The following is a 27,967-nucleotide window of genomic DNA, read 5'->3' as shown; positions in this document are numbered from 1 at the left end:
GTCCATCTCAGTATTGAAACCATGTATACTTACATTTGTTCTTAAGAGGTAGTAGGTATTTATTAGAAAGACAATTTTAAAAAAGTTCATATCTAGCATAAGCACAAAGTTCAAAAGAAAGATTAGGAGCAGACACTTAAAATGTGCATGCGGAAACTCCACACTTTTTACGCCAAGTCATAGTCATCATATGACAGCTGCTTCAAACTTGTGATGCTGTCTGAAATGGAAACAAAGAAATAGGCAATAATTAAAATGGGATTTACTATCAGGTCTTCATACAGCTCTATGTAGAAAGAGAGCATCTTACCAAGCACCCACTGCTCAGACAGGATTCTATTTCCCAGTGGTCTTCTGCCGTTGTATTTCCCTATGCAGATTCCAGCCTGACGGACAGTTTTGCAGACCGTCCCCCCGCAAAGCTGGATCAGCTCCATCAAAATGGGAGCAGGCGGTTGGGAATTCTGGGACACAAACATAGGCGGTCTGTCCTGGAACAGGTCCTGCTGGTGGTGTTTCCCGGAAGATAGATGTCTCTGAAGACGGCATATCTGAAAAGAGCATTTGAAATATAAAATGATCTGCATTTTTTTAAGAAAAATAGTGCAATAAAAAAAACAATTATCTCATGTTTTTCTTGCTGGTTTTTCTAATGAAAAGGTTTTTCTACTCTTCTTTTAAATGCTCCATCATTTATTTCAACAAAAAAAACATCTAGTGCCATCAGTTAAGATGAGGATAAACAAAAAATTGGGAATATATTCAAGGAAGCGGTCATGGGATTAGTGAAAGTCTTTTCACAGGCTTGTCTGGTATCCAGCAGGGGTCATTTACTAAACTGAATGGGACAATTTGAGCCAGAATGCCAGGAAACAAGCGTTAGGCTTTTAGCCCTTTGTAAATGTTCACACCAGTTTTATTTTACACCAAGTAATCAGGGATAGACCTGACAAGTTCATGGACAGGGTCAGGTTAACATGAACCCATATTGTGTACTTGCAGGGGAGCAACCGAACACTTAATGTGTGTCCTATTGTGTGACTAAACGGCCTTAAAAGGACTCTAGCTCATAATAGGAAGACAGGGAACATAATAAAACTTTTTTTGTTACAAAACACACAAACGTGCTACCGCTGGAGCAGGAAAAACATGTTTTGTGTGTAACCGTGGCACTTGAAATTGGGGTTGTTTGTGCTTGTGGAAAAAAAGGTCAGGCTATTGATTTAACAGCTGTAAGGTAAAAACAAAAAACATTTTTTTGTAGATGATTGTATCAGCTTACACATTATTTAACTGCAGTTACAGTAATCCCTCGATTATCGCGTCTTCACTTATTGCGAATTCACTACCTTGCGATTTTTTCCCCGCTATTAATTATTTAAAATTAAAAAAATTTACGTTTATAAAAACTCGTAAGCGGAAGCCACTTTTGCTACTAGGACTCAGCATTGGAAAAAATAAGTTATAATAAGGGTGACCTTACTTCGCGATTTTTCGATTATCGAGGCCATATCTGGTCTAGATTAACCGCGATATTCGAGGGTTTACTGTACATTCATTTTCCATATCGCTAATCCTCACAAGTGTCACGGGGCTGCTGGAGCCTATCCCAACTAATTCTGAGCACCAGGTGGGGGAAAGCCTGAATCGGTGGCGAGCCAATCGCAGAGCACAATGAGACAGTCAACCATTCATGCTCACACACATACCCAGGGGAAATTTAAAGTGTTCAACCAGCCAACAATACTTGTGTTTGGGATCTTGGAGGAAACCGGAGCACCCAAAGAAAACCCATGCAAGCCTGGAAAAAACATGCAAACTCCACAGAGGAAGGTCCAAACCTGGGATTGAACCCTCGATTTCAGAACTGTGAGACCGGCACATTAAACACTCGTCCACCAAGATTCAACTGCTTTCACATAAAAATAAACTGTTTAAATAGGTAATTCGGGCCCATAGAAATTGAAACTGGCAGTTTTCAATATATATTACAAACATATTTGACCTCATCAGCTAGTAAAAAGGCCGCTGTTGTGGCTGCAATGTCAATCAGCAATTTTGTTTTGGCCCGGCACAATGGATTTTTAGATAACGAGTCTGGTACTTCAGGAGCGTTCACAACGTTTCCACATTCATGCAGGCAACGTTGCCATGCCAATTAATTTGCTCATTGACCGTGAATCGAACCAAAGTTCCAATTGCATGCTTACCACTGTACCATTTTTGCCAAATTGACAAAAACAATGTATTGCATATTTCCATTCTTACCATTAGAGTGAAATACAATGACAATGAGCATATACTGACCAGTTTAGTCTGGCAGGGTTTGTTTGAAAAGCGTACATTGCATTCATCATATTCACTAAGCGTATATACCCATGTACATAAATGTTTACACAGGGAACTAGAGGTGAATGCTGTCTAATTTGAGCAAAATCAAGACTTTCTAGGTAACACTAACGACATTGTAACAATTTGGATTTGTTTTAGGGCAAGCCGAAAGCCGTAAAAACAGAAATCACCCGCAACGTCATAGTTTTAGAGGAATGACGGCATGTTCTTCCCGGGCTGTGATGTGCCTGAATTATTTAGCATTTCCCTTCCACAGAAAAATATTGCGTAATATTACATCAGCCTGTTTCCTGCAATTCTTTTACAGATTCAAACTGTTTGTGGAGCTTTTCAGATAAAAATGAGGTTGTGTTGAAGGCTGATGCTGATGCAAAGAGTGAAACTAAATAGAAAACACAATACGCGTCATGTGTGAAACATTCACAAAATGAGCGACTTCCAAATCTCCTAAAGCCAAACAATATATAATGTGTGATGGCATATTTCCGCAATATGTGACAAAACGTTCTCATTAGTCTTTCCTGCATTGTCTCCAAATGTGACACAAGTGCCCACAGGCGGACAACTTGACTCATAAAATGGCCGCATTAGCAGTACAAATGCGGTAAAGTGCAGGATTTGTTTTTCTGAGGATTCACCTGGTGAAAAGAAAACAAGTGTGATTCCATTTAAAAAATGCTAGTGACAAGTTCTTAAAATATGTTTCAAAACATAACCACATTTTTAAAGGATCTGGCATTTGATCTTTAGACAGCTGTATGTGTGCGTGTTGGGAGTTAAATAATTTATGAACATCTATTAAATTATTTTTTCCTGTAACAAAAATTATTCTGTTTGAATTATTTATTATGCCCTGTCTATCAAATGTAAAAATGCCAATGAAGTTGCAGCACAAAAAAATAAAATAAGCATTGAGCTTCCTGACACTAAGGCAAAATTATGGTATTATTTTAAGTGTACAAAGTGTACTTCTCTTTCTTTTATATTTAAGATTAACATTAAACTGTAAGATGCAATAAACAGCTTATACCCAGTTTAAAAAAAAGTTCCACCATACAATGCTGCTTGCAGAAAAGTCAGTGGATTTCATTGCCAACACCACCATCAGTGCTGCTCTTAAGTTTGTGCTCTAAAGGTCACAGAAATAAAATCCTCTACAAACTAAGGCTGAAATTGTAAAAAGAACGGAAAAGTAGGTTATTTCCAAGCAGTAAATATCAATGAGTACCCAAAAATAGGCGAAATGGAGAAATTACATCGTTATTCAGCAGCCATGGTTGAGAAAAATGCCCAACTGTCACAATACAGTGGTACCCCGACATACGAGCAATTTGAGATACGAGTAAAATTTCGGGCAAATATTTATCTTGAGGTAAGAGACAAATTTTGCTATACGAGCATACAGCGGACGCGAGAGGCTGCTCATAAGACAATCATGGGCACTGTCTCTCTACGTGCAACTCCCTCGTGTAATGTCTCTACGAGCACTAGGCGGAGCGCTGCATTTTTTTCAGTGTTTTTTTCTCTCTTCCCATTAGCCCGTTAGCTCCCGTTGGCAGAGCGATCTCTATTACGAGGCTACTTCTCGTTGGCAAGTGGCCGGGCGTTATCCTATTGTGAGGACATTTGTGTGCATCATTTGCGGAATATTTTAAAGGGAATACAAAAGCAAATAACCCTCGATAGGTTGCATCTGAAAGTCAGGGTGGAGGCGGGGCAAATAGAGCCAACCCGGGAGAAGAAAGGTATCAAATTTTAAAACAAAATTAGAATTAAGTTTAGTGTAAAGTTAGATTAAATTTATTGTTGAGTGTGTCTGCATCGTAATCCAAGTTCATTTAAATTTGTTTGTTATGTTACGAGCGCGTTGCCGTGCAAAAAGTCCCCCCCTCTCTCTGTCCCTCTCTCTCCCCTCCGCGAAACCCGTCTAATTTTAGTAATATTAAACATATTTCTATTAAACCACTAGTTTATTGTTACTTTGTTAATAGATGGCGAATTAGAACAAATAAAAATGTTTTTCCAATCCAATATCCTGTTTTTGGTGTTTTGTCAGAGGGTTGGAACGAATTAATTTGTTTTTAGTTCATTTCTATGGGAAACGTTCATTTGAGTTACGAGTAAATCGACATACGAGCTCAGGCTCGGAATGCATTAAGCTTATATCTCGATGTACCACTGTACTTTAAAACCATATTTTACAAAGTTTCTGTTATGTATGAAATAATATTTTTGAACTGATTATCATCATTAAAATCAAGCATGAACAATATCGCCTCTTTAAAAAACTCTTTTTTTAAAGGAAAATTCTTCCAAAGTTAGATTGTAATAAAAACAGACTTTCAATCTGTCATGTAAAAACAAAACCATTAACCAAAATCATACATCACAAAAACTGTTTTCTGAAGGACTCGCAAATATTTTTCAATGGACTGTTGGCTGCCACTGTGAATATAACAGTGCAGGAGGTAGACAGCTGCATCCTGCATAGATGTTGAACCAGTGGAGGGAAAAACACGTGGGCATTGTGTAGGACATAGTAGAGAATGTGTAGTTTGTGCATCTGCCTCTGTGTTGTTGGTGTGCATTGCAATAGATTCTGAACTTCACTGAGTGGACACACGGAAGGGGGAGTGGCTTTCAGTCACAGTTAACGAATCGGGGGGTGTCGAGGGCAGCTCAAACAAGTGGTTGGAGCGTAGATGAAAATCGCACACATGCAGTGTGGTACCGGTGAACTGCGGCACTGATCCTTAGATTTGTTGTTGGTTTTTTTTGTGTTGTTCTAACTAAATGATTCTAGAAGGATTCTCCACGGAACTGAGTTTGGATGCATTCAGAAAAGTAGCATTTTAAAGTATTTTTTTTCCCAGCTTTGTAAAATCTGAAGAGGAAAATTGAAAATGTTGCACGTTGTTTTGTTCATTTTAAGTGTCTGTCTGAATGTGGGGACAGGGTATCGGACAAATTCGGACAGCAATGTGGGCAAGAGACAGTATCAGATCCAAAATGGCCCGTGCAGCTACACTTTTCTGCTGCCTGAGCAGGAGAATTGCCAAAGTCCGAGCAGCAGCTACAATTATCCAGTTCAGAAGGACGGGCCCTCAGACAATGACGAGTCAGCTCACAGGCTGCAACAGCTGGAGATGGTCATGGAGAACAACACACAGTGGCTACTTAAGGTAAAGTGCCGTCTGCCCATCATTTCACAAGGCCCACCACACTCTGTGCGTAGAACTAGAACAGTTAAAGGGGCTAAAGCTTTGGTACTTGAATGGACAAAAATTAGCATTCCATAAGCTAAAGAATGTCAGATTCTACTAGTTAATTTATTGATGACATAATTGGCAGGTTAAGGCAAATTTCAAGTGAAACCTATTAGAAAATACACACATGCACAGGGTTCCTGGACAGGAAGAATGTGTATCAGCTATTTTTTTTCATCATTTGCTTAAAAAAAACCTGACAATTCTCTGATGAGCACTTTTTTAACATTGCTGTATTGGATGGACAATAAAAGAAATTATAAAAATAGAGGAGTTTATTCTTTCAAGGCACCAATGGCCTTTAAAGGGACACTCTTAACAGGTGTCTAATTGAGGGATGGAAAGGTCCCCTTTGAGTTTGACGAGTAATTTCTTGAGGCATAAAAGAGCAGGACTCTTTTCGCACTCCGTCTTTAGAGGGTTTTATAATCAAGGGAACCAGACAAGAGTCCTTCACCGTTGGAGTACACAATTGCATTCTTGTGTTGTAACACAAGAGACGATGCTTGTCAAAAAAGAGCTCAGCAGAGAATTCTTTTGATGCTTTTTAGGGATGTACACCTCGGTCGCTCATCAAATAGTGTCTGGGTTCCTCCAAATGCTTAGCAGTTCTACCAAACATTATAAAAATATTTAGGAGGGATGCTCTTTGCGGCATCAGCTTTGTCAAAGGCATGATTTCCAATTATTTGACCAACTTAGCAAATGAGGAAAATAAACTAGACCAGTGTTTCCCAAGCTTTTTTGAGCTGCTTCTTGCATTGAAAAAATCTCAAGGCACACCACTAGCTGAAAATCTTCTAATTTCAAACTATGTCACCTATATTATCATTATAAAGTCGTTCTCATCAAAGTTTTATTAACAGGTATTAAATAATCCCCACCAAGTTATTCCAAAATCAATTTTTTTCATACCGATCTAACGTCATCAAAGTTGATGTCCGCAGCTTTCAGTTCGACTGATGTTAAAATAATTAATGCAATGTTTTTTAACCTTATTTTTATTTTTGACTTTTACTCCAAATATTACGCAAAATGTTATGTGCTCACAGAGACTTTACGTCGCCAAAAGTTGATGCCCATGAATGCAAACAACTTCCGGTTCGCATACCGTAAAAACAGGAAAATGACTTAAATCTCATAATATTACGTCATGTTTTCCTCCCAATATTAGTTCAACCACCTAACATTACGAGAAAAGCCGTTTTGTGCTCACACAAACTTAACGTTGACAAAAGTTGAAGCCCAGAAAACCAAAGACATTCCAGTTTACTTTACATAAAACTAAGCAACAGAATGACTTTAATCTCATAATATTGCGATTTGAATCTTGTTATAGTACAATCTATGAATTCATATTTTAATTTTAACCTCGTTTAAGATCGATTTTAATCTTTTAATATTGAGATTTCTCTCTTGGATTATTACGATGTTTGACTCCTTATAAATTCCCGGGGTACACCTGAGCACCGCTCACGGCACACTGGTTGGGAAACACTGAACTAGACCACTCAAGTACACAAAGAAAGAACTTGATAAAGCCTCCCATGAATGAAGAAATGGAAAGGGCTCAAGTGAGATGTTATTTCACATGCGAGTTTTATGGTGGCTGTCAATATAAGGTCAATAATGAATTATTTCTAAAGCCTGTCTCTGCAGTTTAACAGCTCGGGGAATGTGATGTCACTTTTTTTGTGATTGTGGAACAGACATTTTTTTACTCGATGACTCAGAAGCCAACGGAATCAACAACTGATTAGATCCTTAGCTTTAGACACGGCACCCGAAAACAATTCAAATGGCTGCTCGTCCACTGTCAAAACGGACATGCCAAAACGGACGTCTTTGTCGCCAGGAAATGACAAACTGAATATGTCCTAATTGTAGCTTCAAGACATAGTTGTAACATTGTTATGCAAGCTATGTGCATATATTCAGCTGAGGTGAGCTTCCAGCTAACACGTCATAGTGTCATGAAGGATGTAACTCCTCACTCAACACTTCCATCCTGTTTACGAGTCGTGTGACCTGATTGGCACTCAGGAACACTGTGCAGGAAATAACTTAATGATTGGTCTTGGTCTAAATCTGGAATACCGTAAGGTGCGTAAGAACTTATCGAGTTAAATTTAAAATAGTGACCTTTTCTCATGTTGAGTTAGGACTATTGTGATAAGCCTTAGGTTAAAATGTTTGACATAGAACCGACAAAGCGTGTCATGATGGCAACCAATATAGTAATTATGCCTGATCATCGTGCTTTAGACATTGATATTGTTAAAAATTGGTACAGTGGTTGCTCAAAGACTTTGCTAACACTAGAATATGAAGGAAAAATGGTCAATAACGAAATTGAGATTTGTTGCTTGAGTGATGATCCCTGCCATCGGAGCATTACTTATGTGCCTTTGAGCATAACATTACAATACATGTTTGTTTGTTATCTCCACTAGTAGGTAAAACCTAAGGAAGACAAAAGTTATGTGTTTGTGTTCGTATATGTCTGTCTGTTTGTTTGCATGTTTGTGTTCAAAATAACTAAAAAACAAAAAGGTAATTAATATTTTTTAACATGAAACTGAAGAGGTAATTACATTTTGGGGAATGAGGTTACTTGATGATGGATTAGACTATTTAACTAAGATTTGTATCTTAGGTGATATAATTAGAAGAAAAAGTGTCATGAATTTGAGGGCACGAGTTACAGTCACCAAACACAGCATTGGATCTGCTCTCTCAGGGTGTTTCTCTGGTTTTAAGTTCATTTGTCCTCAAAAGGAATAACTCAACATTTGCCCTAAAACACCTTTCATTTGTGTCACAGCTACAGAATTACATCCAAGAGAGCATGAAGCAGGACATGTTCCAATTCCAACAGAACGCCGTGCAAAATCACACAGCCACAATGATTGAAATTGGAACAAACCTGCTTAGTCAAACTGCAGAGCAAACAAGAAAACTGACTAATGTGGAGGCACAGGTAAGCCTACTCTGACTGCTAGTGAATGTCACCGTTAAGCTTGTGTGCGCGCGCCATGGAAAAATGTCAACCTTTCCATCATAGGGCAGTCAGAACGATGCACTAAAACGCGCTACATTGAGATTTGATGTGAATCGGGGCTACTACTTGGGAAAAAAGTATGGATTTGGGTATTACACTATGTATGTTTCAGCAAATTGAATTACAGTTTATATTAATAGAAAGGGACAATCAAAGTTTGACTCAAAATTAAATTGTCAGGATATGCTTTTCAGAGGTGCGGAAAAAATATAATGGATGTTTCAGTTTATTATTGTGGCTTAACATCGATGACCTTATGTGAACCAACAGTACAGCATTTCCTGTTATTAGCACACTTGTATTCCCAAAGAAAGTCTATCAGTTTGTCACAATCAGACATCCGTCTGTTCAAAGAAATAAAGAGATCTATTGGCAGAATCCACATAAACAAGCAACATTTAGCTGAGCTCAGTTTCCCCTGAAATGGAAATTAGAGACATAGTACTCAACCAGAAAATTGATGTCAATATGTTCGGTGCTGATACATGGATTTAGAAACTTTTCCGAACATTCATGTTTAATACATCTGCTTCATTGGAATTTCGTTGCTTTCCTGCCATATTTTTCCATTTCGCAAGTTTGTTCACTCCAGGAGTGCAAAAAAAGTTTGTGTTGGAATAATTCTACAAAGACTTGATATACCACTAGAAGGACGAGAGTTTTGAATTGAAAATTCAGTTGTGCAGAAATCACCTAAAACGTACTTCAAGGCAATAGCATTGCAGAATGTGCTGTACTCTTTTGGATGAGACAATTTCAAATGTCCTATTTTTGGAACGACGTGGCGTCCGATAATAACATGCCCTTTCCCTAGTGGCTAGCACGTTGAGGTTTGTCTCATCACACACGGGACTAGCGAGTTTACTTTGATATGCACATCACCATAAGCAACATCGGTGCAGTGAAAATGTTTGTGTTGAAAAAGACGAGGGCCTTTACAGGTTGATGCAATCACACATTTACAACCTTTTACTATTTAAAAATGCACGGCGAACTCTGTTTATCAGAACTGATCTTACGTATTTTTCTCTTGTACTTCTAGGTAATCAATCACACAACTCGACTCGAGCGGCAACTGCTGGAGAATTCTTTGTCAACCAATAAACTCGAAAAGCAAGTTATTGTCCAAACAAATGAAATAAACAAGCTGAATGACAAAAACAGGTGAGGATCGGGACAAAACTCATGACAATTTGAAGTGTGTGACTACAAACACTTTCTGAACTATTCACATTACCACTACTTGCCCTCAGCTTATTGGAGAAGAAAGTAAAGGAGTTGGAGGAGCAGAGGCAGCTTGAGCAGAAATTGCTTCAAGTAGAAAAAGAGCAGCTTCAGAATCTAATACAGAGGCAGACAACTATCATTGGTGAGCTGGAGCAAAAGTTACTCAGGGTGTCATCCAATAATAGTGTCCTGCAGCATCAGCAACAGGAGCTCCTGGAAACAGTGAACCAGCTAATTCACACCTTCTCAACTGGTACAGTCCAAGGTGTGCCTACCTTATTCAGTAAGAAAAAAAATCTATTTCCCCCCCCACAATATTGCCTGAAAAGTCCTGTAACCACTCGCTTGTTCAAAGAATATATACAGAATATATCACTCTCATTTTAACTCACATAGAGGTACTTAGAGTAGACACCTCACATTTAATTAATTCATCTTAAATAATAAATTCAAATTAATTTAAAATACATTTCATTGGGTGAAACTAAAGACTTCACTAGCATGCACTACACGTACTCAGCGCCATTGATGCATGCATTGATTCTTAAGATGCCTCTTTTCAGCGACTACAATGCACTGCAAAAAAGTGTCATTTCCACACTTCTCTGATAAAAAAAATATACATTTACAAACATGTGAAAGATGCAGTCACTTTTGTGAGGGATTTCTATGAGATACATAGCCAGTTGAACAATCAAGATCTTGTTTTCTATATTTCAGAGACAAAAACCGCTATGATGCAAGATACTCCCTCCACATTCGTAGATTGTGCGGCTGTCTTCAAGTCAGGAAACACAAAGAATGGTGTCTATACCCTCACTTTACCCAATACTACAGTCGAGGTTAAGGTGAAGTATATTCTGTTTTATGATGGAGCTGTCAAATGAAAACCCCATGTGAAACATAAAGATAAGCACTCTAATAATAAAGTGGACAAGCAAATGAAACTAATGCTTTATTGCATTAGGTTTATAACTGACTCTTGCCGACAGTCGTTGCTCTTGGATCAAATCTCAAATGTCTGTGACTGATGTGAGCAAGTCAGCAAGACAACATTTTGCGCCATGAATAGCACAGATTTTAATGTATAATTATAAACTGTGTGCCTGCCGATCCTTGATTACGGAAACAGTAATGCAATGAAAGGCAATCTTGTATACGTTTATGTGCCAACAGTATTGCTGAGCAACAACTTCTTCTGGACTAGCTGACAATTCTAAAAGTGGAACACACACATTGACATTGGATTAACTGTTCAAATAGCAGAGAAACTAAAACGTCCTGACAACCCCATGACAGTATGCATGCTTTAGCTGAAACTGCGATCTCCTTAGATACCTGCTACTTTTCAGCAAGCACGTGTAATAACCTTTAACTTCTTCACGTCCCGTGAAATTGACTACACCTTGAAACAAAATAATGTCATTGTCAAATTCCCAATTGCAGCAACTTATATTCTAATTTGGAATATTTGACTAACCACCTTTTGCAGGCATTTTGTGACATGGAGCTGGAAGCAGGTGGCTGGACAGTTATACAGAAACGCTTTGATGGCAGTGTTGACTTTCACCGTACGTGGGAAGAGTATAAAAAGGTATGGAGAAATGAGAAACCTATACGGTCTAGGCTATGGCTCGGCAACCTAATTTATCCACTCAAAACGATTTTGAGTCCAAAGAATGGACAAGACTGGGAGTCGAGCACACATTTTGATATCTGAGACAAACACAGCCCAGATACTATATTCGGCTTAATTCTTTAATAATGGTAAACTAAATTTCTTCATCAGATTGTGTAAGCTAAGCCAAACATTTCAATCAAATATTGACTTTTTGTATCAAAACTGAGGCACATGGAGTCCGGAAGCCACAAGTTGCTGACCCATGGTCTAGACCGGGGGTAGGTAACACATGTCACATGTGGCTCTTTTGATGGGTGCATCTGGTTCTTCGCCAACCAGTGAGCTAAAATTTGGAAAAAACTAGTGACAGAGGTGAGATACTAGGCCGAGAGCTACTTTAATCTTCATTTTTTTGCATTAGTCTCTTCTGGAATGCATACTCTCGTTGATTGGCAACTGCATGAAAATGTTGTCAAAAGTATTCAGAGATTTTTTACTAAAAAAAAGACACCCATTTACATGTATTTTGAATTTTAAATTCAGAATATGGCTCTCAGGGAATAACATTAGAAAATATGAATTGTTTATGGCTCTCTTCGTCAAAAAGGTTCCCAACCCCTGGTCTAGACTATACAATTCTCAATGTAGCTACTCTGTTGATGTAAAGCGGAAGAAATGCCCTCATTGAAGTACATTTTGCTTAAAGGTGTGTGTGTGTGTGTGTGTGTGTGTGTGTGTGTGTGTGTGTGTGTGTGTGTGACTTTACACAGGGTTTTGGAGATCCATCAGGTGAATTTTGGTTGGGAAATGAATTTGTTTCTAAGCTGACTAGTGAAGGTTCCTACAGCCTCAGGATCCAATTGAGTGACTGGGAGGATAATTCTGCATTCTCCCTGTATGACCAGTTCTCACTTGATGGTGAGGGACAAAACTACAGGTGCGTTCAGTTCATGACATCAATTTCCTATCATGCAAATATAAAGTGGCATTGTGTCGGACATTGGTTATACTTTAAAGCTACCGTGACATCGCTCATCCAACAAGGGAAAAATAGAAAACAGCTTCAGAAATCACCCTCACGTTGTTGAACACTGACATAAATTACAAGTAAATATTAAGAAGAAAAAAAACTAAACAGTATGCGTCTGGGCAGAAAGTATTGATAGAACATGTTTTAAAAAAAATGGCTCAATCGCAGAAGTTTGTCCATTGGTAGTGTTTTAAATTATTTAGATAGTTAAAGATTTCAAATAAAAAGCTCCACTGCTTGAAGTCAAAATTATTTGTGCCCTACATTTAACAAGTTATACTGGTATCAGTTTGGTCATTTGTTTTGAATGAACTGTAGAAAGATTTTTTTTTAGACTTGCACGTATAAACTTATTTGTTAGTTATCAGGAGGTATGTCAGTTGTATTTTGAGGAACAAGGTTATTGACTTCCTTTTTCTACTTCCTTAATTTTTCCTTTTCCACTCTACAGGATACACCTTAAGGGCTACAGTGGAACGGCAGGCAAAATAAGCAGCATTGGTCAGCCAGGAAGTGATTTCAGTACAAAAGATGCAGACAATGACAAATGTGTTTGCAAATGCTCACAACTGACAACAGGGGGTAAGAAACCTGCTCTGATAAAAATGTGTGGTTGAAAGCATGAGACAAAATACAATAATCACAATGCAAGCTATTTTTAAAATTCTCTCCTAAATGTATCTTGGCACTTCCCTAAAAACTTGGAAGGACATTATAAGGATTCCTGTTTTTTTTCTGCTCAGGCCAAAGAGCACAATTAGACAGAGTTAATCACTGATCAACTCTTGAGGGAATTCAGTCACTACAAATGCTGACATTAAAAAGCCTGGGAACAGAGCTTTCTTTTTGTCCTTTTGTAGCCTAAAAGTCCTCCCTTCATTGCCTTGTAAGTGACTCTGCGGCCAGATTTTTTTGTCAGCCTCTGCATTAGGGCCCTGTCAAGTGAGCATAAAAGCAAAAAAATCTCAACACTGTCCTTTTTCCCATGAGGGGTCTCTCGCAGGGGACTTTCTCAGTACATATCATTCACAACACCACTGGGAGAGAGGCACACAACATAGAACAGTCTGACAATATCAAGCTGTCCATCAGGAAAGACCAAATCCCCCCAAAAATTAATCCTCAAATAAATGACAAGTTCTAAAAGCAGATCGGCACTGTGCAAATAGCAGACTATTTTCTAGGACTGCAAAGAATACTCACAAAAGATGCTAGAAGTGAATTGCATTTAAAGCTACTACTTCTGCTAAAATGAATTTAGTGCCAAGGACCAAGTAAAATTATTTTATTCAAAATCCTACAATTTTGTATTTAATTTGGGATAAAGAAGTAATTTTTCCAATGTCCTATTTCTATCAAACCTCTGAAAATACAACTCAAAAGTCAACCGTTTTATTAAAACCCAAATATTTCTGGACCCATGAATATTTTAAGACTAACCATTATAACTTTAATAAGTATATACACACAAGGGAGAGTTAGAATGGAGCAAGTGAGTTTTTGGATAACACCTATATCCTTACTAGGGTCGCAGGGGGTGCTGGAGCCTATCCGAGCTGATATTGGGACAGAGGGAGGGGACACCCTGAATCGGTGGCCAGCCGATCGCAGGGCACGAGAAGGACAACCATTCATTCTCACTCATACCTAGGAGCAATTTAGAGTGTCCAATCAGCCGACCATTCATGTTTTTGGAATGTGGGAGGAACCCGGAGTACCCGGAGAAAACCCACGCAGGCCCGGAGAGAACATGCGGAATCCACACAGGTGGACCGACCGAGATTAGTTTTCGTTTTTTTCCACGACAACGCACTCGTAAACGGAACAAACAAATTTAAATTAACTTGGATTAATATATACAGATACTCAAACATACGTTTAATGTAACTTTACACAAAACTGAATTCTAATTTTGTTGTAATCTTTTGTTACCTTCGTTTTCCGGGTTGGCGGTTTGCCACGGCTCCACCCTCACGTTCGCTATCGATGGACTGTTTGCTGTTGCATTGCCTTCAAAATATTCCCAAAATGATGCACACAAATGTCCTCACAATAGGATAACGCACGACCACTTGTCAACGAGAAATAGTCTTTAAAGAACGATCGCGGGAGCTTCTTTCCTTAGAAAGAATAACAGGAAATACAATAGTTGAGCGCACCCACGTATTGATTGTGGGTAATGAAGTTTTATTCTGAGAAAGGTTGCCATTGCCTATGGGTGTTGTGTGCACGTGTATACTTCATTACCCAGAAAGCCCTATTTTTGCCCGCGCATGCACGTTGTGCGTTTCCTGGTCGTAGGAGAAACTCGTCTGAATTAATCGTTCCGTGCTCGTAGATATTGTTATACACGAAAGATATGCAAAAAAGACAAGTGCCATGGCCACCTGGCTTGGTCGCATCACGAAATTTTGATCGCATGACGGGCGAATTATTCGTTCGAAATTTCCGCCGTAAGACGAGAGAATTTTGTATGACGAGCGGTCGTATGACGAGGTACCACTGTATATATATACACAGATTTTTTTTATAATACATTTTTTATATATTTATATGTATGTGCTCTTTAGAAATACATGTCTATAAAACCTACTGTAATTTCTGGACTATAAGTTACACTGGAAGATAAGTGGAACTAATGCGAGGGCAATTTTTTTATTTCATCAGAAACAAAGAACAAACATTACGTAACAGTTTATCTGATAAACTTTATCAGATAAATATAACTTAAATAAAACAACATAACAGGCTGTCAGGGGTTAGACTAGAGAGAAGATAAAAAAAAAAAGTCGCACTTAGGTAATAGTCGCAGGCCCAGGCGAATTATGAAAAGAGTATGACTTATAGTCCAAAAATTACAGTAATAGAACATAAAGACAAATAAATCTAAATTAATAAAATAGGACACTCTAGTTATTGCCCCCAAATAATATTCTAAGTTGGATTTTCCCCATACGTTTATCAAATTAAAAAAATCTAAACAAAACCAAATCAATAGGAGCCTAAGAGAATAAAAGAGAAACAGATTGGGGTTGTAGTCAGTAATAACACTCTAAAGTAGTTTACCCCCCAAAAAAATTCTGGTCATTGACAACGATAGACACTTCAATTCATTTAAACGGTGAGGACTATCTGTGAATGCTTGTTTTAAAATAAGTGGCCAATAAAAGGTTAAAATCAAAACCATCACTGAATGTGGCCTACAGTTGTTCTGTATTTCTGTTTTAGGTTGGTGGTTTGATGCTTGTGGGCCATCCAATTTAAATGGAATGTATTACCAAGAAGGCCAAAACTCCAATCGCTTCAATGGCATAAAATGGTACTACTGGAAGGGATCAGGATATTCCCTGAGAGCTACGTCTATAATGATCAGGCCAGCAGACTTCTAAGTTAACCCATTTTAATGGGGACTGAACAAGATGGATCCCAAAGCACTTCATGACATTCCAGAAAGGACTAACTGGGAAAGTCCTATTAAGTTAACTAATCTTAAAACAAAAAGAACTGAAAATGACCAAACCAAGGCACGCCGCACAATGAGCGATGCGGACGACCCCCACGTAACTGTTATGCAGTGTGGTGGTTACTGCAATTACTTTTCATGACTGGAAAACTAGTTTTAATGAATATGTTTCTTCCCAGCGATTGTTAAGCATGTGACAGAAATGAAGGGGTAAGTCGCTGACTTTAACATTTCAGCCGCTTCCGGACGGATCGCTCAATGTGCGGTAGGCCTATCAAAAGAAAATGTGGGATGTCTTAACAAAGTTAGCTTTTTGAAATTACACTGCAAGTTTACCGTGTGGTAAATTGTTTTTGTTTTTATTTGCGTGTTGGCAGTGTTCTGCTTTTCAACCAGTTGCCAATGACACTTCGCAAAGAGAGGCCGTGGTACAACATGAACAATGAGGGAAAAACAATTGACTATTTATTATGGTTTCTCTTATAGATGTCTATGAAGCTAATTATGAATTAAACTGAGAATTTCAGTTAAAATAACATCTTGTAGCAAATGTAATTACTACAGTGTATTCACGGTATGTATGAAACAATATTTGGGGAATTATTTTACTTTCCTATTCGTAGATCACCAAGAAGATTAGGTGCTCTTTATTTATATATGAAAGTTGCATTCCTTCTAGAAATAGTTTTTTAATGAATCTGTACATATTCAAGGATTAGTTTGTCTATTGTGTTACCTCAATGGTCACTTATCATTTTTCGCATTTCAAATTTGATCGCACAACTTTAGAGGTTTGGCGTAGCTGTAGCGGGTTATATTCTGTAATTTAAAGGGAGGGGGTTCACTTATATTTCACAATTTTACCTTGAATTGATTTGTGAAAGCTACATATTTCTTAAAAAACATCTAAATTTGTCTTTGCGTCTCAAATGGACTTGTCTCTAAGAAACTTGTTACCTCCCTACGTTCCTTCCCGACGGACCCCTTTCACTAAGTCATTCTTATTTTTTTTACGAGGTCTGATGTTTGAGGATATTATAGAAAATTATGTTTTACACTGTAAGACTACATTATGGCCTATCTTTTGTAAAATCATGGAAACGTAATCTTTTCATTAGCATGGCAAAATTAACTTCATCTTAACTGTTTGGTGCTTGTAAGAGTTGGAATAACATCATGTTAAAGCGATAATCTATGCATAGGTCTGCTATCAAAATATTTTTGTTTAGAAATCAGTCCTAAATGAAATTGGGTATAGGGTGGTTTTCAAATGTAAAGTTCAGCCCTTTCTGAGGACCCCCATAATTCTTTGGGAGTATTGCGAAAAGAGGACACTCTGAACACAGCCATGTGTTTTTTTCCTCAAAATTGGAGTCTGCCCAAGCACTAAGTGTAGCTAAACTGCAGCCTGCCTTGAAGGAAAGTGGGGCGCGGGGGCAGGGAGCAGCATGACATACATCAAGGCAGCGGAGGGATGAAAAAAAAAAAAAAGGTGGGGATCATTGGTATCTCCAACCGTTTGCGCTGCCACTACCAGCAGATGAAAAATGCACTGATTTCTAAAACAGCGGTGAATGGGTTACAAAACCACTGTGACTGTTTTTATCAGGGAATGACCGTATAGCATAAGTAAATTAGCATGCAATCTCCTTAAATTTATACAGAATTCATCACAATAACAATTAAGTATTTTTTGTGGTGTGGTCGGAGCTCATATTTTAGCAAGGACAAGCATGCCATTGCAGGCAATGATGGTAAAATGATACTAAACCATACACACAGCGATTATAAATGTGCGTCTGTATACAACAATGTACAAGAGCACCAGCAGAAATGTGCTGACATTTGTCTACGTCAAGAGGCTGTCTCTATTCACTGTGGCAGGAGAGGAGCACAGTGACTCATGAGTTCAGGAAGAGGCAACATCCACATTTCTCACAGGATACTTCAGGAAAAACAAGTTGACTGAAAATGGATGGCTGGCAGTAAAAACGAGCAGGCGGCCAACTGGCTTCCTCCGCTTTTGCATTTATGAGCAATTACTGGGATGAATGTCAGTGAAGGAAGAAACGCAAATGCTTTGCATTGTAAACTGCATTAATAACAGCGGACGCTAGACAATGCAAAATATTTCACAAGTATTTGTCTGAGAGTAAACAATACGCAGTAAATTCAAAGTTGATTGAAAGTTGGATTAGGGGTTACACGATACAACAATTTAGATAAATATATAGGGACGGGATAGCCGCAGTTGGAACTAAATTGATCATCTTCTAAAAGTGAGTTTTACTCAAATATCTGGTGTTCCAAATCAAAACGGTTGGAAACACCAAAACATGCTTTTTATTTCAATTCCTTAATGTAAAATTTAATTCTCATTAAACATGTACTTACCATTAATAAGAGCAAAGGCCTTTTAATAGAAGGGTTGTTGCAAATACGTGTCGGTGTCTTACTACTGAGTACATCTAGTTGTTAACTCCCAGTAGGCAAAAGCTCAAACCAAAGTAGAACTTCTACATACCTGCGCTGCCGGAAACTGCTCAGAAAGCTCATACGGTTCCTCTGGAATCCATTGCCTTTGCTCCAAGCACCACAAGATCTATTCAGGAATATTGAAAATTCATTTGAAATCTATAATTGTCTCTAATCTGAATTTGATTATGTAGTGATTAGTCATGGACAAAAATATACCCATTCGAACGAGAGGATCCAGCAGCCTCGAGCAATGCCCAACAAAATATTCAGCGTCCTCCGGTGTTCCCCAGAAACAACGTGAGTCGTGCTCTCACAAACTTGATCAGCAATAGAAAAGCCACCCAGGGCCTTTACCACCTGAACTACCGTGTTCTGTTTCCTAGGAGAGTAGGACACATTTATTCATATTTTAATTACATTTCGAATGCTTAATGGTCTAACGCACATATGGAGATATTAAGTGCTACTTACTCACTGGGCAAGCTCGTCATGACCAATGTTCTCACTAACTGCAACAGACAAACAAGAGAGGAAAATATAATTATAATTATTCCAGATCCATCACAAACATCAAGCTTATAAAAATGTATGAGTGAGACATTTTACACCTCATGTTCAAGAATCACATAACCGTCTGTTTGATTCTCTGCCGCCCTAACCACAATGAAAATGTTTTGTGGTTATCTAACAAGACCAGATTGCGTGCATACGTACTAGTATATAACAACTTTGTCAGAATTAGTTGAACGTGGACACAAAGGCATGAGAAGTGACACTGAGGGAAAAACTGTGAACTTGTCACCCGGGGGCTGACAAATTGGTCTTTCCGCATTATACACCAATCTAAATCAGTTACAAACAGTTCTCTGATATCTGGTCTCCCAGCTGGAAGGGTCAAAAGCAACCTGTCAATCAAAGGGTAGTATCCACTCTCACCTCTTCCCCAACATCCCATTCAAACTGATAAGATGGGAAGAATTTATCACCAACAAACCACAATTGTTACTTCACTGTACTGTGATGTGTGATGCCGACCAACAGCAGGGTCGTTTATAATGACTCTTTCGAACTAACGGTTCTACAAAGAGATCTCCTGCAGATCTCATGCACGGGAAGTCACTGCGTTGCAGATAATGAGCCTACAATAAAGTGTCCCTGAGCACTATCACAGCGAGATGATCACTGCGTGACAAGGTCATATTGACGTTTTGAAAATAAGACCATTCAAGTAAATGAAAGAAAAAGAAGATGCAGGGCCTGCGAAAAGCAACCCAATGGCTTTGTTACAGGAGTTGTCATCAGTGCGTCCATTTTCTGCCCCATTAGAAGATGAAATCACATTTGAAGAATAGTGGAGGGGAAAATAACGTTGTGAACCCTGATAACCCTGGCTGCAATTATGGAACGAAAAGAACATTAGTAGTTTATGGGGTTTTGTTTTGAATTCCCTAAAACAGTCACCTATACAATGTATTAATGTACATTTAAGTGAACACCTCACCTCATATCTTTTCCCTCCCTCTATTTTGTGCTGTCAGCCTCTAAATGACATTACGGCAATAACAAAACAGTAATGAAAAATACAAAAACTCTCGGGGTATAATCAATCAACTATTAACTAACTGGTTGCCAGATTTTCTTTTTGACAAACAAAAAACTTGCATTACTGTATTTTCTCGCATATAAGCCATACCCCTAAAATTGCCTTTAAATCATTGAATCTTAAAATGTCTCTCGTACAAGACGCCTCCTGATTTACAATATTCATCTCCATATTCATGGTTATAATATGGAGTGCAAATGTGTTACTTTGAAGGGAAAATCTTAAGAAAAATCACCACACGTGGTTTTTCTGGGATACTGTATGAATCGAAAGGATCATCTGCTGGATTGCACATTTCGGCTAATGTCATAAGGAAGTTAATATGCCTGTCTTTGTAAATGCAAAATATTAAATTATTCAAAGTCTATCTTAACGAAAACCTGATGCTTTTTAATGACAGAAATTACAATTTTCTTACCAGAAGTTTAAGATGTTGTGTCGGCCATATTGCTTCTAATGTTGAAATATCTCGATTCTTTCAATGGTTCATAGAAATGCAATAGTCGTCACTTTCGAACAAGATATAAAAAATAAAAATAAAATCAAAGCAGAATTTAGTTTTATTTCATAATCACAAATGTAAAATCATGCAGCTAAACATTCAAAATCATTGCCTGCACGTAGACGAATTAATAAAGAGAGTCACGTGAGCAGTGCTGACATGGTAAACACTATGAACACATGTATCAAGACTATTTGCGTCTGGCCAATCAGAGCACCTTTAGCTACGGTAAGATGGCGGCGCCCAGAGTGAGCAATGGCAGGCACAACTCTTGAGTTTTTTCACATTTTATGCAAGATACGTTTTTTCCTTAAATTTCATTCCTAGACGTCAAAATAAATTTTGTTTAGCATATCTGTTTATTCTGTATTTTTAAATAAATGAACGTATCGTTCGCACTGTCTTGCATTATGGCGTTTCGTCTTTGTCACCTTGCAGTTTCTTGCATGTCAAATCTAATTTGTGCGCATGTAAGCCGTGCCCTTGATTCAGTTATCATTTTTTTAGCGACAAATACGGTGTATGTACGAGAAAATACGGTAATTATATTTTTAATCATCTCCAAAAAAAATGAATTCATAAAATCAACTTAATGTTCAGGCCTACTACACATTTTAAAATTTGAATCTGAAACAACCCTGTCGTCCTGTACCAATCTTTACAGGGCAGACAACAAAAACTTCCTTGCTATGACCAGATTAGATTTTTAAGTTACCATTTATTTTTAGAAAACAAAAGCCAGGTGCATTACACAAATGAGGAAGTTATTATATATATACTATCATCACAGAAGCAGAACACAGGAAGACCCCAAAGACCAGACAAACAGAAGCCCCTTGGTGAGATGCAGCCATAATGAGGAAATACTATACCTAAACACGGCTAGTATGCATCCTAAATTGCCTGCATCAAGGAACACAATGGATGACATAACAATGAGCAGCAAGAAAAACTACCTCCAAAACATTATGAAAAACCGGTCTAATGTCCTATTTATCTGACTTGTGTCAAAACATTGCTGTTTTAAAAATGATAATTCCAATGTTACCTTTTCTTTGCCTATTTTCTGGAAAATAGAGTAGGTGCGCTTATTAGACATCTTCTGGCCTTCAGCTGGCATCTCTGTTGAAGCAGCTTTTGTACTTTTACATCCCATGCCTAAATTGGTAACAAAGAAAAAATGGAAAACATTCAGTAAGTCATAGTGTGATATATATGGACAAGACTCAAAACTCTGGAACAGCTGTGGCGAAAACGTGGCTCCTGGCCAAAATGAATGCGGCTCTTCTTCCCCCCCTTTTTTATTCTCTCTTAAAATACACTCAAATTCATCAGGGCCCATTAAGAACTAATAATCAATTATATTCAAAAAAGCGGAAGAACCACCGCACCATCGGGTGGCTACAAGGGCATATCAAAACAAATATTCATTCAACAATTCCATATCATAAACATATGTATCTAACTGTACTGAAAATGTGCAAAATATGGGTATTAAGTCATGTACGTGACCTAAAGATAAAGCAAACCACCAGCATGTTCAAGTATACAGAAGTTTGCTTTTATTCCAGTTATTGATACTTTCAAAGTTTTAGTTCCTCTACTACTCACTGTGAAATGCCTGAGGTAATGGACAAACAACAGGGTTAATTTCCATATCCAAGGTTGTTGTCTTCTCCGTTAATATTGCTGGATGAGATTTCTTTTCATGTTCCGATTCACTGTCACTGCTTCCAACATTTGGTAACGTGCTTTGGTTTCTGGTGCCGGCATTCAGACTTCCGGTACGATTTGAATGATCAAAAGCAGGGAGACTTTCGTCCTCTTTTTGTGGACAAATATTGGCAACAGATTGCAGACTAGAACCGCAATCTCTATTCCCTAGTTTCATTTTCTTGAAGCTCTTGGCGCTTTCGCTTCTCTGTTTTCTTTTCCCCGGGACGTAGTTAAACTCAGAGGGGATGGCGAGAGCTGACAGGTCAAACGGAACGGACGAGAGAGGTCGATCGGGCTTCTTGTGGTGATTGGCTGAGGCAAAGTAGTCATCAAACACATTATCCTTTCCATCAGTGGACCTCGAAGTAACAATACTAGACGCGCAGGGGGAACTAAAAGAACGTTGAAGAGCAAACAATCTACCTCGCATTTGTTTTCTGTCTTCCAGCATGGGAGGAGGGGAGCTCACAGCATCAGGATAATTACCAGTAGTTCTTTTTGTATCCGTCAAGGACTCTGCCCAGTTGATATTTGGCCTTCCCTTTTCAGACATGCTGTTTGGCAGTTCCAATGTTTTATCTAGTGAACTGCAGGGTTTCATTTGTAACGTCAGCTTTATTTCGCTAGGGTCCTCGCCATCCTTGTTGCTCACTTCCCCGACAGGGATTTGTGCAGCAAGACCGGATTCGTATTTCTCTGACAGCACATTTGTTAGCCTTCGCTTTTCTGGTGTCTGTCTTTCCTCCTCATTTATCGTAAAGTCAGGACATTTTAAAGGGCTAATTGACAGTCGTGTTGAAACGTCACGGCAGGGTGAGAGCCAAGGCTTGTCAAAGTCTTTGCAGAGGAGTTTGTCAAGATTGTTATGCTCGGGAGCGTCACTGTCTTCAACATTCTTTTTCTTCACATGGGAGGGACAAAGCTCTGAAATAGTTGCACTGGAATCTTCGTCAGTGTTTTCATCTACTGGAAGAAGGGGGGGGAGAGAGATGACAAATATTGCAAATTTTAAATTAGTCAAAGAAAGCCAAATGTGAATGGAGTTATTTTTCAACACTTTCCACTCAAACAGATTGTCTGCCACCCACTCAGTGTGAGAAAGCAAATTAAAATTAGGCATAAGGATAATGTATTCCATCACCAGAGAATAAAGTGCTATAACAAGCCAACAAACAATTATTCAGTTCTTTGTTAGCTTACAAATAAAATTGAAGACAGTCGGTGAATTTCCCAGGGAGGGCTTCGCTTCCAATGAAGACGTTTGAGAGGCTGAAAAATTCAAAAGCATACTGGTGATATCCTGGCACAAAATTGATGAAATGTTTTAATTTTTTTTTACATAAACGACCACGCCACATGATTTACCTGTTGGGGAGATATTTTCATTTTCTTCTTTCATTTGTTTCAAGCGCTCGGCCATATATTCTGACCTTTTATATGACGGGCTGTACACAACCCTACCATCTTCGTCAGTAAAGAAAGGCGAATCATCTCGGACTGTGTGGAAGAGAAACATTTCTTAGATAAATGTACCAAAAGGTCCCAAAAATGTGTGGTGCTTTATTTTTACCGATTGATTGCTTGGGAGCTATTGCTTTCATCATTTCGTCTAACTTTTTTTTCATGCGTCTGTCATTCTTGGGCGTCCTCTCTGGAGTTTCTTTGGGCAGCATACAACGATGCTGCACCAAACAAACACCAAATCAATCCAATAGCAGTTGAACACCTCGTCTGTTAGCTGTTGGTCAAACTCAGGGGTGTCAAACATGCGGCCCGCGTTCTTGTTCAGCCTGACAGACATTGTGCCTTGTCTGTATATATATACATATAGAATTACGTGTTTTTATTTTGAAATCAGGGTTGTGGAACCTGAAATGTGCGAGTTGTGTGATTTACTACATGCACTACTGCGCTTTGCTCAGATTGGTGTCCGCAGTCACATTTATTCATTCGTCCTCTCCCAGTCTAAATGGCGCAGTTAATGGCACCCAATGTGTTAACAAGGAGCTAAAAAAAGCCCCAAAAAACACAGGAAGTGTCACAGAGTCAACAGGAAGTAACCTGAATGTGCCCCAAAATCAACAGGAAGCAGAATGGAAATGCTCAAAAAAACAACAACAAAATATCTATAGAAAATTATCGAAAATTTACAGGAAGGGAACCATGAGTACCTTAAAATTACAAGGAATTCATGCAAAATTAACTGATTGACTGCCATTAACAACAAGAGGTGCAATTTAAACTGGTAAGGCTGGCTGTGGATGCTCATCTTTCAGTGCCATTGACGGCGCTAGGCGTCCAATCCATTTTGACTCCCAGCTTGAGTTAACCCTTTCAAGGCTTAAAGCACATCTTTGTGAAAATTAAAACAGTCGCATGACAGGCCTAATTATCAAAAATGCACCAGATGCCAAAATTTTCTAATTTTGAAGTGAGCTTAACTCTGTAGAAACGAGCAATAACGTTTAGACCCTGTTAGGAGCTGTCATCTCTTGTCAGCTTGAAGAGAGAAAACACCTGCCGCAAAAAAGTTGTTCAAATGTAAACAAAACCGGACAGACATTTTTTTGGGCTTTTAAATTCCAAAAAGTATAAATTTTTCAATAGAAAATATTCATAATAAATGTATGAATTCTCTCAGAAAGCTAATATTAGGATATTTGGATGGAAAATGGTCTTCACAACATCAGAAAATTAGGATTAAAAAAATGAAATAGAACCTTGAGCCGTTATAAATAAATGCATTTTTGCTAGCATAATTCCTCCCAGCATCGAGCAGCTAAAGGGTTAATTTATTTGGCAAAAATAAATAAAAAATGATCCGGCCACATGAGATCAAATTGCCACTAATATGGCTAGCAAACCAAAATGAGTTTGACACCCCTGGTCTGACCGTCACAGAAATATAGGTAAATAAAAATGACTAACACCTAAAAGAATTGTTTTTTTTTTGTGATTTGACTTACTCTCCTGTTTAAAAATGGATCGCTTTCATCGTTTAAGGCAGGATACAACTCTTCATCCACCAACACACCATCCTCGTGACATCTGAACATTACAGCAACATTAAAACTCATACAATAATGAAAATATCACAATTCAGAGCCCTTAGTACGTACCTGCCAACCCACAGCACAGAAACGAGCTTCACCTTACTTGTTTTAGCTTTCCTCCACGTGGCGAGATGACCGTTGTGAAAAACAACGTGCGTGACTTGCTTATTAAATCTTTGTGAAACCTGCGATCAATAAAATTGTGTTGATTACTTGTGAGGAAATTTACTGGCTGTGTATCATCAAACATAATTGTATGAATGCTGAGAAACAAAACATTACAGTCATGCAACCACAACCCACCAGTACACCTCCTGTTTGTTGCCGTTTTTTTCCCAATTTTAGGCTATACACAAACTGGAAAATGCAATTTTGCATGGAGATTCCTTGCCATGATGGTCGGTATAATACTGCTGGTCACTCCCTATTGAATTTGGGGCATTTTCCGAATAAAGCTTGTAGATACTGGGTCGCTTCCTACCCCGTGGTTTTTTTTTTACCCATCGCTTCTTGTTGATTTTAGTTTTTTTGGGTCACTTCTTGATGATTTTAGAGAATTTTGAAATGCATAGGAATACATTAAGCTTCTGCAGAAGTGATTTTAAAACAGATCACAACTTTTAACGTTTACTATGGTTAAATTCTGATGTTAATCACTTTGGAGGCATTTATTTGATTTGACAAAGTTCCACTTAAGTTTGTTACATCCAAATGATTTTCTTGTACATTTTTTTTCACCGCTTAAAAATGCAGCAAAAACAATTGTGGCCGATTTGAAACATTCAAGCTTTTTGTCAATTAGAAAATCTTGGCAGTTTTCTGCAAACCCAGAGACAGAAAGTCAATGATGGCTGCTGGTTGATGACAAATGGACTCATGGCAAAGATCTGATATAATAATTATGCTGTAATACAAAACATTACCAAGAAAAGTAGCTTTTTTTTTGCAATTGAAAAATTCATAGTGCCATTTCTTGTTACGTGAATAACAGATTACCTGAGCACCCATTTGTAGTAGCTGCTGTATAAAAGGTTTCGAACAATTGGCCCTCTTGTCAGATGACCACACATCCACATAGGCTCTGACGTCTAGAAAAGACATTTATTGAGGACACAAACATGAGGCATGAGCTTCCACACTGTGTATTTCTTATTCAGCGCAGAGCCGATGATGCATTACCTTGAAGAACTGCGCAACTATTGCTTTTGGTCATTACTGCCATCTCCAGAGTCTCCTATTGCCCTTGAGAAAAACAATTACAAAGCATGTTTCTTTATAACTGTTTACTTTAACTTGAGTAAAAAATAATGAGTTATAAAAGTTGTGTTCAAATCGTCTGTATCATTTTAATGAAACCAAACTTAAATAATGCAGTGAACCAAAAATGAACTCAAATGAAATGTTTTGATTGTGCATTGTTTTTTTTTTTCTTGCAATCTTGTTACACAGGTAATGTTCAACATTTTATAATACAAAATTGATCAGAATATTAAAAATGCAAGCTGGAGTTTATGATAAAATCAGAATTTGTGGAGTTTGCATGTTCTCCCCCAGCCTTCATGGGTTTTCTCCGGGTACTCCGGGTTTCCCCCCACATTCCAAAGATATGCATGGTAGGCTGATTGGACACTCTAAATTGCCCCTCGGTATGAGTATGAGCGTTAGGGTCGTTTGTCTCCTGGTGCCCTGCGATTAGCTGGCCACCAATTCTGGGTGTCACCCGCCTCTCTCCCGAAGTCAGCTGGGGTAGGCTCCAGCACCCCCCACGACCCTAGTGAGGATAAACCGGTTCAGAAAATGAAATGAAAAAAATGAATAGGTAGTTACAAAATACAGCAGCATTATCTCTATAACTATGCACAATGAGAACACGTTAATGTTCCTGTCCTGGAGCATTACATCAATGCACAGCTGACCTATGTGCACATTAAAGTCAAAATATCAAATTTACGTTTCATTTCGATTTCATACATGATATGGGTGCGATTGAGAGCGTGATTAAGGTAAATAAAAAATAAATGGCCATAATACAATAATACCGTAAGTAAAACTACAGCATTAACTTCTGGTAAACACTTGAAAACATTAAAATTGCATGTACTACGTACCTGTATGTAGCACGTAACCGCATCAATGATTTTTGTCCATTTTTTCGAAAGGCTAACCTTCACGTAATGGACTAAAATGACGACATCCCTGATGTAAACAAAGAGGGGAAACAATCAGAAACAAACATTCAACATGCATAGAGTTCAACGTTAACCATCATGATTTAACGTTTTATTCGACATTTTTTGTCTAGCGTTATTAGTTTGCTCTCTTGGCCTGAGTGAACTTTCAATGGAGTTAGCTCTGGAGCTAACGAATAATAATAAATAGCTTATCACACCATATGGTTGTGGAGTATTTACTTTAAATGGTAGTATAAAGTTATACTTCAAAACGCCATCGCTTATCAAAACGTGCAATGGTTCGCGCCTGTTGTTTGTTGCGCTAAGCATTGTGGGATACGATCACGTAATTGGCCCACGTGTGGTGACGTCACATTTTTAAAAAATCATAGTACGTACATAATCGAGAAACAAAATACATATA

General features: G+C 38.3%; 2 protein-coding genes across 4 annotated transcripts; one reads left to right on the top strand and one right to left on the bottom strand.

Moving 5' to 3' along the window:
- Positions 1–34: 34 nt before the first annotated feature.
- Positions 35–27,884, bottom strand: mcph1 (microcephalin 1). 3 transcript variants are annotated; one of them, XM_077613721.1, is made up of 16 exons: positions 27,784–27,884; positions 27,481–27,568; positions 26,552–26,614; positions 26,369–26,460; positions 25,439–25,557; positions 25,286–25,367; positions 23,890–24,001; positions 23,685–23,816; positions 23,520–23,588; positions 22,215–23,285; positions 21,652–21,761; positions 18,970–19,007; positions 18,715–18,877; positions 18,545–18,622; positions 311–551; positions 35–220 (listed from the first exon to the last, which is right to left on the bottom strand). In XM_077613721.1, the coding sequence occupies exons 3-16, from the start codon at positions 26,592–26,594 to the stop codon at positions 168–170; spliced, it is 2,403 nt and encodes an 800-aa protein (XP_077469847.1). In that variant the 5' UTR covers positions 26,595–26,614; positions 27,481–27,568; positions 27,784–27,884; the 3' UTR covers positions 35–167. The 3 variants fall into 3 exon arrangements, with proteins under 3 accessions (XP_077469847.1, XP_077469850.1, XP_077469848.1); XM_077613724.1 differs by having other exon boundaries at positions 22,215–23,282; XM_077613722.1 differs by having other exon boundaries at positions 26,552–26,606.
- On the top strand, positions 5,091–16,580 carry angpt2a (angiopoietin 2a). Its single transcript, XM_077613123.1, has 9 exons — positions 5,091–5,534; positions 8,443–8,598; positions 9,722–9,843; positions 9,933–10,171; positions 10,627–10,754; positions 11,399–11,500; positions 12,298–12,464; positions 13,009–13,139; positions 15,786–16,580. Exons 1-9 carry the CDS (start codon positions 5,256–5,258, stop codon positions 15,944–15,946), a joined length of 1,485 nt encoding a protein of 494 aa, XP_077469249.1. The 5' UTR covers positions 5,091–5,255; the 3' UTR covers positions 15,947–16,580.
- Positions 27,885–27,967: the final 83 nt, after the last annotated feature.

This window comes from Stigmatopora argus, chromosome 11 (genome assembly GCF_051989625.1).
Source record: "Stigmatopora argus isolate UIUO_Sarg chromosome 11, RoL_Sarg_1.0, whole genome shotgun sequence".
Lineage (NCBI taxonomy): Eukaryota > Metazoa > Chordata > Actinopteri > Syngnathiformes > Syngnathidae > Stigmatopora > Stigmatopora argus.
This window is presented reverse-complemented; position numbering and strand designations above follow the sequence as displayed.